This window comes from Phasianus colchicus, chromosome 40 (genome assembly GCF_987193195.1).
Source record: "Phasianus colchicus chromosome 40, bPhaCol1.hap1.1, whole genome shotgun sequence".
Classification (NCBI taxonomy): Eukaryota; Metazoa; Chordata; class Aves; order Galliformes; family Phasianidae; genus Phasianus; species Phasianus colchicus.
This window is the reverse complement of record NC_143475.1, coordinates 2,186,222-2,205,399: the sequence shown is the minus strand read 5'-3', so window position 1 is coordinate 2,205,399 and position 19,178 is coordinate 2,186,222. Positions and strand designations below refer to the sequence as shown.

The following is a 19,178-nucleotide window of genomic DNA, read 5'->3' as shown; positions in this document are numbered from 1 at the left end:
GGGTTCTGCCCCATAGATTGGCCCGCTATGGGGCGCGGAGGGCTTCTGCCCCATGGTGTGTGGGGCGCTGGGGGGTCCCGCCCCACATCTATGGGTCCCACCCCACACTTATGGGTCCCCCCCCACATCTATGGGTCTCCCCCCCACTTATGGGTCCCGTCCCACATCCATCGGTCCCCCCCCACATCCGTGGGTCCCACCCCCCATCTATGGGTCCCACCCCACATCTATGGGTCCCACCCCACATCTATGGGGCTGCCCCACATCCGTGGGTCCCACCTCCCATCTATGGGTCCCCCCCCCACTTATGGGTCTCACCCCACATCTATGAGTCCCCACCCCACTTATGGGTCCCACCCCCCACTTATGGGTCTCACCCCACATCTATGGGCCCAACACCCACTTATGGGTCCCCAGCCCCACTTATGGGTCCCATCTCCCATTTATGGGTCCCACCCCACATCTATGGGCCCCCACCCCACTTATGGGTCCCCACTTATGGGTTCCCACCCCACATCTATGGGCCCCCCCCCATATCTATGGGTCCGTCCCCCCCCCACTTATGGGTCTCACCCCACATCTATGGGTCCCACCCCCCACTTATGGGTCTCACCCCACATCTATGGGCCCAACACCCACTTATGGGTCCCCACCCCCACTTATGGGTCCCCACCCCCACTTATGGGTCCCACCCCCCACTTATGGGTCCCATCCCCCCACTTATGGGTCCCACATCTATGGGTCCCACCCCACACTTATGGGTCTGCCCCACACCCGTGGGCCCCACACGCACCCCACAAATCACTTTGGAGCCTTTTATTCCCCCCCCCCCAAAGAATTGGGGGAAAAAAAGCAACAATAAAACCCCCAAAATACCAAAAAAGTGCAGAAACGGCCCCAAATCCGCCACCCCGAGTGGCTCCGCCCCCCAAGTGTGGGTCCCCGCCCCCCAAGTGTGGGTCCCGGCCCCATAGCGCTGAGCTCCGCCCCCCAGCTTGGGACGTTTTGACCCCAAATCGGCATTTCTGACCCCAAAATCGGGGCTCCCTGCCCCCCAAGTGTGGCTCTCCGCCCCATAGCAGCAACTTCAGCCCCAGGTTGGGATTTTTGACCCCCAAATCGGGGCTCTCTGCCCCCCAAGTGTGGGTCCCTGCCCCCCAAGTGTGGGTCTCTGCCCCATAGCAGCGAACTCGGCCCCAAAGTTGGGATTTCTGGCCCCAAATCGAAGCCCTCTGCCCCCCAAGTGTGGGTCCCTGCCCCCCAAGTGTGGGTCTCTGCCCCATAGCAGGGAGCTCAGCTGCAAATTTGGAGTTTCTGCCCCCAAATTGGGCATTTCTGACCCCAGATCGGTGCTCCCTGCCCCCAAAGTTGGTATTTCTGACCCAAAATGGGCATTTCTCACCCCAAATCGGGGCCCCCTGCCCCCCAAGTGGGGGTCTCTGCCCCACAGCAGTCAGCTCAGCCCCCAAAATGGGCATTTCTGCCCCCAAAGTTGGCACTTTTCTGCCCCAAAAATGGGCATTTCTGACCCCAAACTGGAGATTCCTCCCCCCCCCCCCAGTGGACATTCCTGACCCCAAAGTTGGCACTTCCGCCCCCAAAAGGGGCATTTCCGGTCCCCAAAAGGGGTATTTTTGCCCCCAAAAATGGGCATTTCCGGTCCCAAAGTTGGCACTTCCGCCCTCAAAACGGGCATTTTGCCCCCCAAAAACAGGCATTTCCGGTCCCAAAAGGGGCATTTCTGCCCCCCAAAACAGGCACTTCCGGTCCCAAAGCCGCCATTTCCGGTCCCAAAGCCGGCATTCCTGCCCCCAAAATGGGCATTTCCGGTCCCAGACGTTGACATTTCTGACCCGAAACGACCATTTCCGGTCCCCAAAGCAGCCACTTCCGCCCTCAAAGCCGCCACTTCCGGTCCCAAAGTTGGCATTTCTGCCCCATAAAATGGACATTTCCGACCCGAAACGGGCACTTCCGCCCTCAAAGCCTCCACTTCCGCCCTCAAAGCCGCCACTTCCGCCCTCAAAGCCGCCACTTCCGCCCTCAAAGCCGCCACTTCCGGTCCCAAAGCCGCCACTTCCGCCCTCAAACGCTGCCTTCCCCCCCCCTCACCTCCACGGTCTCCTCGTGGGACAGCGGAGCGGCGCCCCTCCCCCCCCCCGACTTTGGGGGCGGCGGCGGCCGCCGTGGGGCGGAGGGGGGCGGCGGCGGCGGTGGGGCGGCGTGGGGCGAGGCGGGGGATGCGGGACGGGGGGCGCCGGGGGGCGGGGAACCACGCGGGGCGCTTCACGGCTCCTCCGCCCCACTGCCGGATCGGGCCGCCCCACAAGTGGGGGATTCCGCCCCATAAGTGAGGGAATCCGCCCCGTAAGTGGGGGATTTTGCCCCATAAGTGGAGGATTCTGCCCCGTAGGGGGGCGATTTTGCCCCATAAGTGGGGGAATCTGCCCCATAAGTGGGGGTATCTGCCCCATAGAGGGCCCAGCCTGCCCCATAAGTGGAGGACTCCGCCCCATAGAGGGTCCAGGCTGCCCCATAGGGGGGCCATCCTGCCCCATAGCGCCGTGCCCCACAGCGGGAGGACCCCGCCCCAGAAGTGGAAAACCCTGCCCCACAGCGGCGGGATGCTGCCCCATAAGTGGAGGAATCCGCCCCACAGCGTCTTCACCCCTCCCCACAGCAGCGCCCGCAGCTGCGCCAAGACGCCCGGCGGCGGCCGAGGAGAACCGGGGGGGGCGGCGGGGACGGGGAGGCGGGAACGGAGCCGAAGCGGCGGGGAGGAAGAGGAGGAGGAGAAGCGCGGCGCGGCGCGGGCCGGGCCGTGTTTGGCCCGGGGGAAAAGGAGGAAAAGGCGGCGCTCCGACGCGAAGCCCAGCGCGGAAAAAGCGGCGAAGACGCGCGGCGGGAGGCGGAGGAGGAACCGGAGCCATAGGCGCCGCGCTCCGCCCCACGCTTCCGGTTTCTTCGCCCACGCTTCCGGTCCCATCGAGTGCGCTTCCGGCGCGCCGCCGGGCCACGCTTCCGGCGTTTCGCGTAGCGCTTCCGGTACGCCGCCGCGACGCGGTTTTGGTGTTCTGTACGGCACTTCCGGCGTGGCGCTGCGCCGCGTTTCCGGCGTTCTGTATGGCGCTTCCGGTGCGACGCTGAGCCACGCTTCATGTGTTCTGTACGGCACTTCCGGCGCGCTGCCTGGCCACGCTTCCGGCGTTCTGTACGGCACTTCCGTTTCAGCGCTGCGCCGCATTTCCGGCGCTCTGTACGGCACTTCCGGCCCGCCGCTGGGCCACGCTTCCGCCGTTCTATACGGCGCTTCCTGCGCTCCGTCCCGCGCTTCCGCCGTCCCGCGCCGCGCTTCCGTCCCCCCGCCGCTCCTCCACGCTTCCGTCGCTCCCCCACCCCTCCGTTCCGCCGCCCCGCCCCACGCTTCCGCTCCCGCGGCCCACACTTCCGGCGCCCGGCGCCCCAAGATGGCGGCCGCCAGGAGGTAGAGCGGCAGGAAGAGGCACGGGGCGGCCAGCAGCACGGCGGCGGGCAGCAGCACGGCGGCGCCGTGGGGCAGAGCGGCGGGGGACGCGCGGGGCCGGAGGGCGGCCAGGACCCACAGCGCCCCCACCGCGCCCCATAGCGGGGCGGCGCTGCCCCACAGCGGCCCGGCCGCGCCCCATAGCAGCGTGACGGCGCCCCACAGCAGCCCCGCGGCGCCCCACAGCGGCTTCATTCTGCCCCACAGCGGGGCCGCGCTGCCCCATAGCGGCCCCACGGCGCCCCATAGCAGCGTGATGGCGCCCCATAGCAGCCCCACTGTGCCCCATAGCGGCCCCGCGGCGCCCCATAGCGCCTCCGCTGTGCCCCATAGCGGCCCGGCTGCGACCCATAGCAGCCCCACGGCGCCCCATAGCGGCCCTCCTGCGCCCCATAGCAGCGCCACGCTGCCCCATAGCAGCCCCACGGCGCCCCATAGCGGCGCTGCGCTGCCCCACAGCGGCCCCACGGCGCCCCATAGCGCCTCCACCGTGCCCCACAGCGGCCCTCCTGCGCCCCATAGCAGCGCGATGGCGCCCCACAGCAGCCCCGCTGCGCCCCACAGCGGCCCAGTTCTGCCCCATAGCAGCAGCGCGGCGCCCCATAGCGGCCCCACGGCGCCCCACAGCGGCCCCACGGCGCCCCACAGCGGGGCTGCGCTGCCCCATAGCGGCCCGGCTGCGCCCCATAGCAGCGCCACGGCGCCCCATAGCAGCGCCACGCTGCCCCATAGCGGCCCCACGGCGCCCCGTAGCGGCCCGGCTGCGACCCACAGCAGCCCCATAGCGCCCCATAGCGGCCCTCCTGCGCCCCACAGCAGCGCCACGCTGCCCCATAGCAGCCCCACGGTGCCCCATAGCGGCCCCACGGCGCCCCACAGGACCCCCACGGCGCCCCATAGCAGCCCCGCAGCGCCCCACAGCGGCCCCATAGCGCCCCACAGCGTCCCCGCGCTGCCCCACAGCAGCCCCACAGCGACCCACAGCGCCTCCCTGCCCCACAGATCCGCCCTGCCCCACAGATCCGCCCTGCCCCATAGACGAGCCCCGCCCCATAGCACGGTCCCGCCCCATAGCGAATCCCTGCCCCACAGCGCAACCCTGCCCCACATCTCCCTGCCCCACAGCGCAGCCCTGCCCCACACCTCCGTGCCCCACAGCCGCGCTCTGCCCCACGGAATCTCCCCGCCCCACAGCTGGGCTCCGCCCCACAGCCCCACGAGGCCGAGGCCGATCCGTGGGGCCTGCAGGAAGAGCAGAGCAGCGCACGCAACACACGCGACACGGACCCACACGCGTGTGCTGGCGCGCGCCGGGGGCGGGGTCACGTGATCCGCCGGGAACACGCGTGTTGCTGCGTGTTCCGCGTGCTCTGCGGGCCTCACGTGGGGGGTGTGGGTCACGTGATCGGCGTCTGTCACGCGTGTTGCTGCGTGTTCCACGTGTGTTCCGTGCTCCATGTGGGTCACGTGATCGGCGTCTGTCACGCGTGTTGCTGCGTGTTCCACGTGCGTTCCGTGCTCCGTGTGGGTCATGTGTGGGGCGTGGGTCACATGTTCCACGTGTGTCACGTGATCGGCGTCTGTCACGCGTGTTGCTGCGTGTTCCGCGTGCGTTCGGTGCTCCATGTGGGTCACGTGATCTGCGTCTGTCACACGTGTTGCTGCGTGTTCCGTGTGCGTTCCGTGCTCCGTATGGGTCACGTGAGGGGTGTGGGTCACGTGTTCCACGTGTGTCACGTGAGCTGCGCCTGTCATGTGTGTTCCTGCGTGTTCTGCTGCGTGTTCTATGTGTGTTGTGTGTTCCGTGTGCCCCGCACGGGTCAGGTGTGGGCTGTGGGTCACGTGTTCTTCGCGTGTCACGTGTGCTTCTGCGTGTTCTACACGTGTCCCGTGTTCCATGCGCCCCACGCGTGTCGCATCTGGGACACGTGTCACGTCACCTGCGTGTGTCATGCGTGTTCCTGTATGTTCCGCGCCGGTTCCGTGTTCCGTGTGCCCCGCCTGGGTCACGTGTGGGGTGTGGGTCACGTGATCTCCGTGTGTCATGCGTGTTCCCGTATGTTCCGTGCGTCCCGCGTGTGTTTTCCCGTGCTCCACGTCCTCCACGTGTGTTGCTGCGTGTTCCACACACACGTGTTCTTCACGTGTTCCATCCTCCGCGTCTCCCACCTGTGTCACGTGACCCACGTGCGTCACGTGTTCTGTGTTCTCTTCTTCACGTGTCGTCACGTGTTCCGTGTTCCCTTCACGTGTCGTCACGTGTTCCGTGTTCCCTTCACGTGTCGTCACGTGTTCCGTGTTCCCTTCACATGTTGTCACGTGTTCTTGGGGCACATCCAGGTCCTCCTGCTGCTGCTGGAGCTCCTGCCCCATAGAAAAGGGGGTCAGACCCACAGATCCCTGCCCCACAGATCCCTGCCCCATAGATCCGTGCCCCATAGATCTGTGCCCCATAGATCCCTGCCCCATCGATCTGTGCCCCATAGATCCCTGCCGCACAGATCCCTGCCCCATAGATCCGTGCCCCACAGATCCCTGCCCCATAGATCCCCTGCCCCATAGAACCCCATAATTCCCCACTTAGGATCGACCCCCCAACCCCACTTATGGGGCTGCCCCACACCCCCACTTATAGGGCCACCCCACACTCCCACTTATGGGGCCGCCCCCCAAGCCCACTTATGGGGCCACCCCACACCCCCACTTATAGGGCCACCCCACACCCCCACTTATGGGGCCGCCCCACACCCCCACTTATGGGGCCACCCCCCAACCCCACTTATGGGGCTGCTCCACACCCCCACTTATGGGGCCGCCCCACAACCCCACTTATGGGGCCGCCCCACAACCCCACTTATAGGGCCGCCCCACAACCCCACTTGTAGGGCCGCCCCCCAACCCCACTTGTGGGGCCACCCCACAACCCCACTTATGGGGCCGACCCCAACCTCACTTATGGGGCCGCCCCACACCCCCACTTATGGGGCCGCCCCACAACCCCACTTATGGGGCTGACCCCGAACTCCACTTATGGGGCCACCCCCCAACCCCCACTTGTGGGGCCGCCCCCCAACCCCACTTACAGGGCCGCCCCCCAACCCCACTTACATGGCCGCCCCCCAACCCCACTTATGGGGCCGCCCCCCAACCCCACTTGTAGGGCCACCCCATAACCCCACTTATGGGGCCGCCCCCCAACCCCACTTGTGGGGCTGCCCCACACCCCCACTTGTGGGGCCGCCCCCCAACCCCCACTTGTGGGGCCGCCCCCCACCTCGTCGTCGTCGTCGTCGTCCCCCAGCGCTTTTCGGATCAGAGCCGCCATTGTTCCCTGCGGCCGCTCGGCCACCACGAACTCGTGCTGTGGGTCAGCGGGGGGTCAGCCCCACTGCGGCCCCATGGCTGCCCCACAGCTGCCCCATAGCGACCCCATGGTGACCCCATAGCTGCCCCATAGGGACCCCACTGGGACCCCATAACCACCCCATAGCAACCCCATAACCGCCCCATAGAGACCCCATAGTGACCCCATAACTGCCCCATACGGACCCCACAGCTGCCCCATAGCGACCCCATAACGGCCCCATAGGGACCCCATAGCTGCCCCATAGGGACCCCATAGAGACCCCATTGCTGCCCCATAGCGACCCCATAGTGACCCCATAGCTGCCCCATAGAGACCCCACAGCTGCCCCATAACCGCCCCATAGCGACCCCATAACTGCCCCATACGGACCCCATAGCTGCCCCATAGAGGCCCCACAGCTGCCCCACAGCTGCCCCACAGCTGCCCCATAGCGACCCCATAACCGCCCCATAGGGACCCCATAGCAACCCCACAGCTGCCCCATAGAGACCCCATAGTGACCCCATAACCGCCCCATAGGGACCCCATAACTGCCCCATAGCTGCTCCACTGCAACCCCACAGCGACCCCACAGCTGCCCCATAGAGACCCCACTGGGACCCCATAACCACCCCATAGGGACCCCATAACTGCCCCACTGCCGCCCCATAGGGACCCCATAGGGACCCCATAGTGACCCCATAACCACCCCATAGGGACCCCATAGAGACCCCATAGCAACCCCACAACAGCACAATAGGGACCCCACAGCACCCCACAGCACCCCATAACCCCCCATAGCACCCCATAGCACCCCATAACATCCTATAGCACCCCATAGATCCCCCCCAGCACCCCATAACCACCCCACAACCACCCCATAACCACCCCATATTCCCCCAGCACCCCATAACCACCCCATAACCCCCCCAGCACCCCACAACCACCCCATAACATCCCATATTCCCCCCCAGCCCCCCATAACCACCCCACAACCACCCCACAACCGCCCCATAACCGCCCCATAACCACCCCATAACCACCCCATAACCACCCCATAACCCCCCCAGCACCCCATAACCACCCCATAACCACCCCATAAGCACCCCATATCACCCCATAACCGCCCCATATCACCCCATAACCACCCCATAACCCCCCCAGCACCCCACAACCACCCCATAACACCCCATATTCCCCTCCAGCCCCCCATAACCACCCCATATCACCCCATAACCACCCCATATCACCCCAAAACCACCCCATATCACCCCATAACCGTCCCATATTCCCCCCCAGCACCCCATAACCACCCTATAACCACCCCATAAGCACCCCATATCACCCCATAACCGCCCCATATCACCCCATAACCCCCCCATAACCACCCCACAACCACCCATAACCGCCCCATATTCCCCCCCAGCACCCCACAACCACCCCATAACCACCCCATATTCCCCCAGCACCCCATAACCACCCCATAACCACCCCATATCACCCCATAACCCCCCCACAACCACCCCAAACCACCCCATATCACCCCATAACCACCCCATATCACCCCACAACCACCCCATATCACCCCATATCACCCCATAGCCACCCCATATCACCCCATAACCACCCCACAACCACCCCATAACCACCCCATAACCACCCCATAACCCCCCCAGCACCCCATAACCACCCTGTATCACCCCATAACCGCCCCATATCACCCCATATCACCCCACAACCACCCCACAACCACCCCATAACCCCCCCACAACCACCCCACAACCACCCCAGCCCCCCCCCCCCGCCATCCCATAATGCCCACCTGCAGCAGCAGCTCGGATCGGGGCCGGCGCTGCGGCGCCCTCTGCAGGCAGCACTGCACGAAGCTGCGGAACGGCGCCGACCTCAAGGGGGGGGCAAAGGGCAGGGGTCAAAGGTCAGGGGGCGAAGGGCAGGGGTCAAAGGTCAGGGGGCGAAGGGCGGGGGCAGCACTGGGGGTGTTATGGGGGATCTATGGGGTGCTATGGGGTGTTATGGGGGATCTATGGGGTGCTATGGGGGGTTATGGGGTGGTTATGGGGTGCTATGGGGGATCTATGGGGTGCTATGGGGGGCTATGGGGGATCTATGGGGTGATTTGGGGGGTTATGGGGTGCTATGGGGGATCTATGGGGTGCTATGGGGATCTATGGGGTGCTATGGGGTGCTATGGGGTGATTTGGGGGATCTATGGGGGGTTCTGGGGGATCTATGGGGTGCTATGGGGGATCTATGGGGTGGTATGGGGGGCTATGGGGTGTTATTGGGTGCTATGGGGATATATGGGGTGCTATGGGGATATATGGGGGATGTATGGGGTGCTATGGGGGATCTATGGGGTGCTATGGGGTGCTATGGGGTGCTATGGGGATCTATGGGGTGCTATGGGGGATCTATGAGGTGCTATGGGGCAGGAATGGGGTGGTTATGGGGTGCTATGGGGGAATATGGGGTGCTATGGGGGATGTATGGGGTGCTATGGGGGATCTATGGGGTGCTATGGGGGGTTATGGGGTGGTTATGGGGTGCTATGGGGGATCTATGGGGTGCTATGGGGTGCTATGGGGGATCTATGGGGTGCTATGGGGGGTTATGGGGTGGTTATGGGGTGCTATGGGGATATATGGGGTGCTATGGGGGATGTATGGGGTGCTATGGGGGAATATGGGGTGCTATGGGGCATCTATGGGGTGCTATGGGGTGCTATGGGGGATCTATGGGGTGTTATGGGGGGTTATGGGGTGATTTGGAGGATCTATGGGGTGATTTGGGGGATCTATGGGGTGCTATGGGGGATCTATGGGGTGTTATGGGGGGTTATGGGGTGATTTGGAGGATCTATGGGGTGATTTGGGGGATCTATGGGGTGCTATGGGGGATCTATGGGGTGTTATGGGGGGTTATGGGGTGCTATGGGGTGATTTGGGGGATCTATGGGGTGCTATGGGGGATCTATGGGGTGATTTGGGGGATCTATGGGGTGCTATGGGGGATCTATGGGGTGATTTGGGGGATCTATGGGGTGCTATGGGGGGTTATGGGGTGCTATGGGGTGTTATGGGGGATCTATGGGGTGCTATGGGGATCTATGGGGGGTTATGGGGGATCTATGGGGTGCTATGGGGTGCTATGGGGGAATATGGGGTGCTATGGGGCATCTATGGGGTGCTATGGAGTGTTATAGGGCGTTGTGGGGTGTCTATGGGGCAGCTATGGGGCAGCTATGGGGCAGCTATGGGGCAGGTTATGGGTCTCACCATCCGTCGCCCCTGAGCTGTGGGGCGCAGCTCTGTGCGATGTGGTACTTATGGGGTGTCTATGGGGCAGCTATGGGGCGGCTATGGGGCGGCTATGGGGCAGCTATGGGGCGGCTATGGGGCGGCTATGGGGCAGCTATGGGGCAGCTATGGGGCAGGTTATGGGTCTCACCATCCGTCCCCCCTGAGCTGTGGGGCGCAGCTCTGTGCGATGTGGTACTTATGGGGTGTCTATGGGGCGGCTATGGGGCGGCTGTGGGGCAGCTATGGGGCAGCTATGGGGTGGCTATGGGGCAGCTATGGGGCAGGTTATGGGTCTCACCATCCGTCGCCCCTGAGCTGTGGGGCGCAGCTCTGTGCGATGTGGTACTTATGGGGTGTCTATGGGGCAGCTATGGGGCGGCTATGGGGCGGCTATGGGGCAGCTATGGGGCGGCTATGGGGCGGCTATGGGGCGGCTATGGGGCAGCTATGGGGCAGCTATGGGGCAGGTTATGGGTCTCACCATCCGTCGCCCCTGAGCTGTGGGGCGCAGCTCTGCGCGATGTGGTACTTATGGGGTGTCTATGGGGCGGCTATGGGGCAGCTATGGGGCAGCTATGGGGCAGCTATGGGGCAGCTATGGGGCAGGTTATGGGTCTCACCATCCGTCCCCCCTGAGCTGTGGGGCGCAGCTCTGTGCGATGTGGTACTTATGGGGTGGCTATGGGGCGGCTATGGGGCGGCTATGGGGCAGCTATGGGGCGGCTATGGGGCGGCTATGGGGCAGCTATGGGGCAGCTATGGGGCAGGTTATGGGTCTCACCATCCGTCCCCCCTGAGCTGTGGGGCGCAGCTCTGTGCGATGTGGTACTTATGGGGTGTCTATGGGGCGGCTATGGGGCAGCTATGGGGCAGCTATGGGGCAGCTATGGGGCAGCTATGGGGCAGGTTATGGGTCTCACCATCCATCCCCCCTGAGCTGTGGGGCGCAGCTCTGTGCGATGTGGTACTTATGGGGTGTCTATGGGGCGGCTATGGGGCGGCTATGGGGCAGCTATGGGGCAGCTATGGGGCAGCTGTGGGTCTCACCATCCGTCGCCCCTGAGCTGTGGGGCGCAGCTCTGTGCGATGTGGTACTTATGGGGTGTCTATGGGGCGGCTATGGGGCGGCTATGGGGCAGCTATGGGGCAGCTATGGGGCAGCTGTGGGTCTCACCATCCGTCGCCCCTGAGCTGTGGGGCGCAGCTCTGTGCGATGTGGTACAGCGCCGCCATGGCGTTGAGGGCAAACAGGGGCGGCTTCCGCTCCGCTGTGGGGCAGCGACGCAATGGGGCGGAGGGACGGCGTATGGGGGCACGTATAGGGACATAAAAACGTATAGGGTCACATATAGGGACATAGAATCGTATAGGATGACATATAAGGACATAGGATCGTATGGGGTCACGTATAGGAACACATATAGGGACATAGAAACGTATAGGGTTACATATAGGGACACATATAGGGACATAGGATCGTATAGGGGCACGTATAGGGACATAGGATTGTATAGGGTCACATATAGGGACACGTATAGGGACATAGAAACGTATAGGGTCACATATAGGGACACATATAGGGACATAGAAACGTATAGGGTCACATATAGGGACACAAGATCGTATAGGGTCACATATAGGGACACATATAGGGTCACATATAGGGACATAGGAGCGTATAGGGTCACGTATAGGGACACAAAAATGTATAGGGTCACGTATAGGGACACGTATAGGGACATAGGATCGTATGGGGTCACATATAGGGACACATATAGGGACATAGAAACGTATAGGGTCACATATAGAGACATAAGATCGTATAGGGTCACATATAGGGACACGTATAGGGTCACATATAGGGACATAGGAGCGTATAGGGTCACGTATAGGGACACAAAAATGTATAGGGTCACGTATAGGGACACGTATAGGGACATAGGATCGTATGGGGTCACGTATAGGAACACATATAGGGACACATATAGGGGCACGTATAGATTACATATAGGGTCACGTATAGGGACACATATAGGGGCACGTGTGGGGACATACAGGGACACGTATAGGGTCACATATAGGGACACATATAGGGTCACATATAGGGACACATATAGGGACACATATAGGGTCACATATAGGGACACATATAGCGTCACAGGGGGTCACATACAGGGTTACATATAGGGACACATATAGGGACACATATAGGGACACATATAGGGTCACATATAGGGACACATATAGGGACACAGGGGGTCACATATAGGGACACATATAGGGACACATATAGGGACACAGGGGGTCACATATAGGGTTACATACAGGGACACATATAGGGTCACATATAGGGACACAGGGGGTCACATATAGGGACACGTATAGGGTCACGTATAGGGACACATATAGGGACACAGGGGGTCACATATAGGGACACGTATAGGGTCACATATAGGGACACATATAGGGACACAGGGAGTCACATATAGGGACACGTAAAGTCATATAGGATCACATAGAAGAACACAGCAGGTTGTACAGCGTCACACGGGGACGTATGGGGTCACCCCTATGACCCCATATGACCCCCATGACCCCCCTTACGACCCCCCGTGACCCTATATGACCCTATATGACCCCACAGCACCTCCTATGACCCCGCATGACCCCGTCCCACCCCATATGATCCCCTATGACCCCATACGACCCCCTATGACCCCATACAACCCTAATGACCCCATGTGACCCCTCGTGACCCCATATGACCCTGTCCCACCCCATATGATCCCCTATGACCCCATACGACCCCCTATGACCCCATACAACCCTAATGACCCCATGTGACCCCTCGTGACCCCATATGACCCTGTCCCACCCCATATGATCCCCTATGACCCCATACGACCCCCTCTGACCCCATACGACCCTGATGACCCATGTGACCCCTCGTGACCCCATATGACCCCGTCCCACCCCATATGATCCCCTATGACCCCATATGACCCCCTCTGACCCCATACAACCCTAATGACCCCATGTGACCCCTCGTGACCCCATATGACCCCGTACAACCCCATATGATCCCCTATGGCCCCATACGACCCTGATGACCCCATATGACCCTGTCGCACCCCATATGACCCCATATGACCCCACACAACTCCCTCTGACCCCATCCCACCCCGTCCCACCCCATGTGACCCCGTTCCACCCCATATGACCCCAATGACCCCCCCGTGACCCCGTGACCCCCCATATGACCCCATGTGACCCCACAGCACCTCCTATGACCCCCTATGACTCCCTAGAACCTCCCCCCACCCCATATGACCCCATATGACCCCGATGACCCCCCATCCGACCCCGTGACCCCCATCCGACCCCCCATGACCCCATACAACCCCATATGATCCCATATGACCCCATACGACCCTGATGACCCCATGTGACCCCCCGTGACCCTATATGACCCCGTCCCACCCCATACGACCCTGAAGACCCCATACGACCCTGATGACCCCATGTGACCCCCGTGACCCCATATGACCCCATATGACCCCATCCCACCCCATATGACCCCCTGACCCCATACGACCCTGATGACCCCATATGACCCCCCGTGACCCCATATGACCCCGTGACCCCCATATGACCCCATCCCACCCCACATGACCCCACACAACCCCCTCTGACCCCATCCCACCCCATATGACCCCATACGACCCCGATGACCCCATCCGACCCCGTGACCCCCCTGTGACCCCGTGACCCCCCGTGACCCCGCACCCAGCTCGATGCAGGTGATGCCCAGCGCCCAGACGTCGGCCCTGACCCCATCCCACCCCATACGACCCTGATGACCCCATGTGACCCTGTGACCCCCATGTGACCCCGTGACCCCCTCATGTGACCCTGCGACCCCATATGACCCCACAGCACTTCCTATGACCCCCTATGACTCCCTATAACCCCGCCCCACCCCATATGACTCCATCCCACTCCCTATGACCCCATATAACCCCATATGACCCCGATGGCCCCCATATGACCCCCCGTGACCCCCATATGACCCCGTATGACCCCACAGCACCTCCTATGACCCCTCATGACCCCGTCCCACCCCATATGACCCCATACAACCCCCTCTGACCCCATCCCACCCCATACAACCCTGATGACCCTATGTGACCCCATGACACCCCAGGTGACCCCGTGACCCCCAGGTGACCCCGTGACCCCCCCGTGACCCCGTGACCCCGCACCCAGCTCGATGCAGGTGATGCCCAGCGCCCAGTCGTCGGCCCTGACCCCATCCCACCCCATACGACCCCCATGACCCCATACGACCCCGTGACCCCCCTTGTGACCCCGTGACCCCCAGGTGACCCCGTGACCCCCCGTGACCCCGTGACCCCGCACCCAGCTCGATGCAGGTGATACCCAGCGCCCAGACGTCAGCCCTGACCCCGTCCCACCCCATATGACCCCATACGACCCTGATGACCCCATACGACCCCGTGACCCCCCAGGTGACCCCGTGACCCCCTTTGACCCCGTGACCCCCCCGTGACCCCGCACCCAGCTCGATGCAGGTGATGCCCAGCGCCCAGACGTCGGCCCTGCCGTCGTAGCGCCCCTCGTCCATGGCCAGGATCACCTCGGGGGCCATCCTGGGGGGCAGCGGGGGCTGTGGGGTGGCTATGGGGGGCTGGGGGGGGTTATGGGGTGCTATGGGGTGCTATGGGGGGATATGGGGGGCTATGGGGTGCTATGGGGGGCTGTAGGGGGCTGTGGGATGACTATGGGGTGCTGGGGGGGTTTATGGGGTGCTATGGGGTGTTATGGGGGGCTGTAGGGGGCTGTGGGGTGGCTATGGGGTGCTGGGGGGGTTATGGGGTGCTGGGGGGGTTTATGGGGTGCTATGGGGGTGTTATGGGGGGCTGTAGGGGGCTGTGGGGTGGCTATGGGGTATCGTGGGGGCTATGGGGTGCTGGGGGGGGATATGGGGTGCTATGGGGGGATATGGGGGGATATGGGGTGTTAAGGGGTGCTATGGGGGATTATGGGGTGCTATGGGGGGATATGGGGTGCTATGGGGTGTCGTGGGGCCTATGGGGTGCTGGGGGGGTTATGGGGTGCTGGGGGGGGATATGGGGTGCTATGGGGTGCTATGGGGGGTTATGGGGGGTTATTGGGTGCTATGGGGTGCTATGGGGGGCTGTAGGGGACTGTGGGGTGGCTATAGGGTGCTAGGGGGGGATATAGGGTGCTACGGGGTGCTATGGGGTGTTATGGGGTGCTATGGGGGGCTATGGGGGGTTATGGGGTGCTGTGGGGTATCGTGGGGGCTATGGGGTGCTGGGGGGGGATATGGGGTGCTAGGGGGGGATATGGGGGGCTATGGGGTGCTATAGGGGGCTGTAGGGGGCTGTGGGGAGCTATGGGGTGCTGTGGGGTTCTAGGGGATGCTATGGGGGGCTATGGGGTGCTGAGGGGTGCTAGGGGGGATATGGGGTGCTAGGGGGAGTTATGGGGTGCTAGGGGGTGCTATGGGGGGCTATGGGGTGCTGAGGGGTGCTAGGGGGGATATGGGGTGCTAGGGGGAGTTATGGGGTGCTAGGGGGTGCTATGGGGGGCTATGGGGTGCTGTGGGGTGCTATGGGGGAATATGGGGACTATGGGGGGCTAGGGAGTGTTATAGGGAGCTACGGGGTGCTATGGGGGGATATGGGGGGCTGTAGGGTGCTGTGGGGTGCTAGGGGGGCGATATGGGGTGCTAGAGGGGGTTATGGGGTGCTATGGAGATCTATGGGGTGCTAAGGGGGATGTATGGGGTGCTAGGGGGTGCTATGGGGTGCAAGGGGGGCTATAGGGGCTATGGGGTGCTATGGGGTGAAAAGGGAGGTAATGGGGTGCTATGGGGGCTAGGGGGGCTACGGGGTGCTATGGGGGGCTGTAGGGGGCTGTGGGGGGTTATGGGGTGCTATGGGGGGCTATGGGGGGTTATGGGGTGCTATGGGGTGCAAGGGGGTGCTGTGGGGTGTCATGGGGTGATATGGGGCTCTATGGGGGACTATAGGGGTTTATGGGGTGCTGTGGGGTGCTATGGGGAGTTATGGGGTTATGGGGTGCTATGGGGCCGATCTATGGGGCAGATCTATGGGGCAGATCTATGGGGCAGGGCCGATCTATGGGGCAGATCTATGGGGCAGCCCCATACCAGTAGGGGGTTCCCACGAAGCTGCAGGCCGTGCTGCTGTGGGGCAGTTCTATGGGGCAGGGCCAATCTATGGGGCAGGGCCGATCTATGGAGCAGATCTATGGGGCAGGGCTGATCTATGGGGCGGATCTATGGGGCAGGGCCGATCTATGGGGCAGATCTATGGGGCAGCCCCATACCAGTAGGGGGTTCCCACGAAGCTCCAGGCCGTGCTGCTGTGGGGCAGACCTATGGGGCAGGGCTGTGCTATGGGGCAGATCTATGGGGCAGGGCCAATCTATGGGGCAGGGCAGATCTATGGGGCAGATCTATGGGGCAGCCCCATACCAGTAGGGCGTTCCCACGAAGCTGCAGGCCGTGCTGCTGTGGGGCAGACCTATGGGGCAGGGCTGTGCTATGGGGCAGGGCCGATCTATGGGGCAGGGTTGTACTATGGGGCCAATCTATGGGGCAGGGCCGATCTATGGGGCAGATCTATGGGGCAGCCCCATACCAGTAGGGGGTTCCCACGAAGCTGCAGGCCGTGCTGCTGTGGGGCAGATCTATGGAACCGGGTTGTGCTATGGGGCAGGGCCGATCTATGGGGCAGATCTATGGGGCAGGGCCGATCTATGGGGCAGATCTATGGGGCAGCCCCATACCAGTAGGGGGTTCCCACGAAGCTGCAGGCCGTGCTGCTGTGGGGCAGACCTATGGGGCAGGGCTGTGCTATGGGGCAGGGCTGATCTATGGGGCAGATCTATGGGGCAGGGCCGATCTATGGGGCAGATCTATGGGGCAGCCCCATACCAGTAGGGGGTCCCCACGAAGCTGCAGGCCGTGCTGCTGTGGGGCAGATCTATGGAACCGGGTTGTGCTATGGGGCAGGGCCGATCTATAGGGCAGATCTATGGGGCAGGGCCGATCTATGGGGCAGCCCCATACCCATAGGGGGTTCCCACGAAGCTGCAGGCCGTGCTGCTGTAGGGCAGATTTATGGGGCAAATCTATGGAACAGGGCTGTGCTATGGGGCAGGGCCGATCTATAGGGCAGATCTATGGGGCAGGGCCGATCTATGGGGCCGATCTATGGGGCAGCCCCATACCAGTAGGGGGTCCCCACGAAGCTGCAGGCCGTGCTGCTTTGGGACAGGGCTGTGCTATGGCGCAGGGCTGTGCTATGGGGCAGATCTATGGGGCAGGGCCGATCTATGGGGCAGATCTATGGGGCAGGGCTGTACTATGGGGCAGATCTATGGGGCAGCCCCATACCAGTAGGGGGTTCCCACGAAGCTGCAGGCCGTGCTGCTGTGGGGCAGACCTATGGGGCAGGGCTGTGCTATGGGGCAGATCTATGGGGCAGGGCTGATCTATGGGGCAGGGCCGATCTATGGGGCAGATCTATGGGGCAGCCCCATACCAGTAGGGGGTTCCCACGAAGCTGCAGGCCGTGCTGCTGTGGGGCAGACCTATGGGGCAGGGCTGTGCTATGGGGCAGATCTATGGGGCAGGGCTGATCTATGGGGCAGGGCCGATCTATGGGGCAGATCTATGGGGCAGCCCCATACCAGTAGGGGGTTCCCACGAAGCTGCAGGCCGTGCTGCTGTGGGCCGCAGACCCGAAGTCGCTGAGTTTGACGCGGCCCCGCGGCGACAGCAGGACGTTGGCGGCCTTCACGTCTCTGTGGGGCAGAATTGGGGGGGGTGTGGGGTGGGGGCAGCTTATGGGGTGGGGATGTGGGGTGGGGGGCAGCTTATGGGGCGGGGGGCAGGATATGGGGTGGAGATGTGGGGTGGGGGGCAGGATATGGGGTGGAGATGTGGGGTGGGGGGCAGCTTATGGGGTGGGGATGTGGGGTGGGGAGCAGAATATGGGGTGGGGATGTGGGGTGGGGGGCAGCAAATGGGGTGGGGGGCAGGATATGGGGTGGGGGGCAGGATGTGGGGCTGAGATCGGGGTGGGAGGGAAGGTTATGGGGTCGGGGGGCAGCTTATGGGGTGGGGATGTGGGGTGGGGAGCAGGATATGGGGTGGGGGGCAGGATGTGGGGCTAAGATCAGGGTGGGAGGGAAGGTTATGGGGTTGGGGGGCAGCTTATGGGGTGGGGATGTGGGGTGGGGGGCAGCTTATGGGGCTGAGATCAGGGTGAGGGGACAGCTTATGGGGTGGGGGGCAGGATATGGGGCTGAGATTGGGGTGGGAGTTCCCAGCTTATGGGGTGGGCAGCTTATGGGGTGGGGATGTGGGGTGCGGGGCAGCAAATGGGGTGGGGGGCAGGATATGGGGCTGAGATCGGGGTTGGGGGGAAGGTTATGGGGTCGGGGGGCAGCTTATGGGGTGGGGGGCAAGATATGGGGTGGGGATGTGGGGTGAGGATCACAATATGGGGCTGAGATCAGGGTGAGGGCAGGTTATGGGGCGGTTATGGGGCAACCATGGGGCAGCTATGGGGCAGCTATGGGGCAGCCGTGGGGCGGTTATGGGGCAGTTATGAGGCGGTTATGGGGCAGCCGTGGGGCAGATTATGGGGCAGGTTATGGGGCAGCTATGGGGCGGTTATGGGGCGGTTATGGGGCGGTTATGGGGCAGCTGTGGGGCAGCTATGGGGCAGCCATGGGGCAGTTATGGGGCAGCCATGGGGCAGCCATGGGGCAGTTATGGTGCAGCTATGGGGCGGTTATGGGGCAGCTATGGGGCAGTTATGGGGCAGTTATGGAGCACCTATGGGGCAGCTATGGGGCAGCTATGGGGCGGTTATGGGGCAGCTATGGGGCAGCTATGGGGCAGCCG

General features: G+C 62.9%; 2 protein-coding genes across 10 annotated transcripts in view; one reads left to right on the top strand and one right to left on the bottom strand.

Moving 5' to 3' along the window:
* The first annotated feature begins 8 nt into the window (after positions 1–8).
* Positions 9–1,029, top strand: LOC149913245 (uncharacterized). The gene has a single exon (XM_090130333.1). It carries the CDS (start codon positions 28–30, stop codon positions 1,027–1,029), a length of 1,002 nt encoding a protein of 333 aa, XP_089986459.1. The 5' UTR covers positions 9–27.
* The window catches only part of TAOK2 (TAO kinase 2), a 29,008-nt gene continuing 10,701 nt past the window's right edge, over positions 872–19,178 (bottom strand). For 2 of the 9 annotated variants that reach the window (XM_090130376.1, XM_090130374.1), the window contains exons 7-12: positions 17,957–18,070; positions 14,768–14,859; positions 11,364–11,457; positions 8,692–8,773; positions 6,798–6,884; positions 872–5,887 (exon numbers count right to left, since the gene is read on the bottom strand). In XM_090130376.1, the coding sequence (XP_089986502.1) occupies positions 1,454–5,887; positions 6,798–6,884; positions 8,692–8,773; positions 11,364–11,457; positions 14,768–14,859; positions 17,957–18,070 (4,903 nt within the window). In that variant the 3' untranslated portion in view covers positions 872–1,453. Of the gene's footprint in view, positions 5,888–6,797; positions 6,885–8,691; positions 8,774–11,109; positions 11,458–13,975; positions 14,746–14,767; positions 14,860–16,409; positions 17,935–17,956; positions 18,071–19,178 lie in introns of those variants that run through there. The other 7 variants (XM_090130377.1, XM_090130379.1, XM_090130375.1 and 4 more) reach the window with 7 other exon arrangements.

Coding starts and splice junctions, on each gene's coding strand:
- LOC149913245 (XM_090130333.1), top strand. CDS start 28: ATGGGGCGCGGAGGGCTTCTGCCCCATGGTGTGTGGGGCGCTGGGGGG.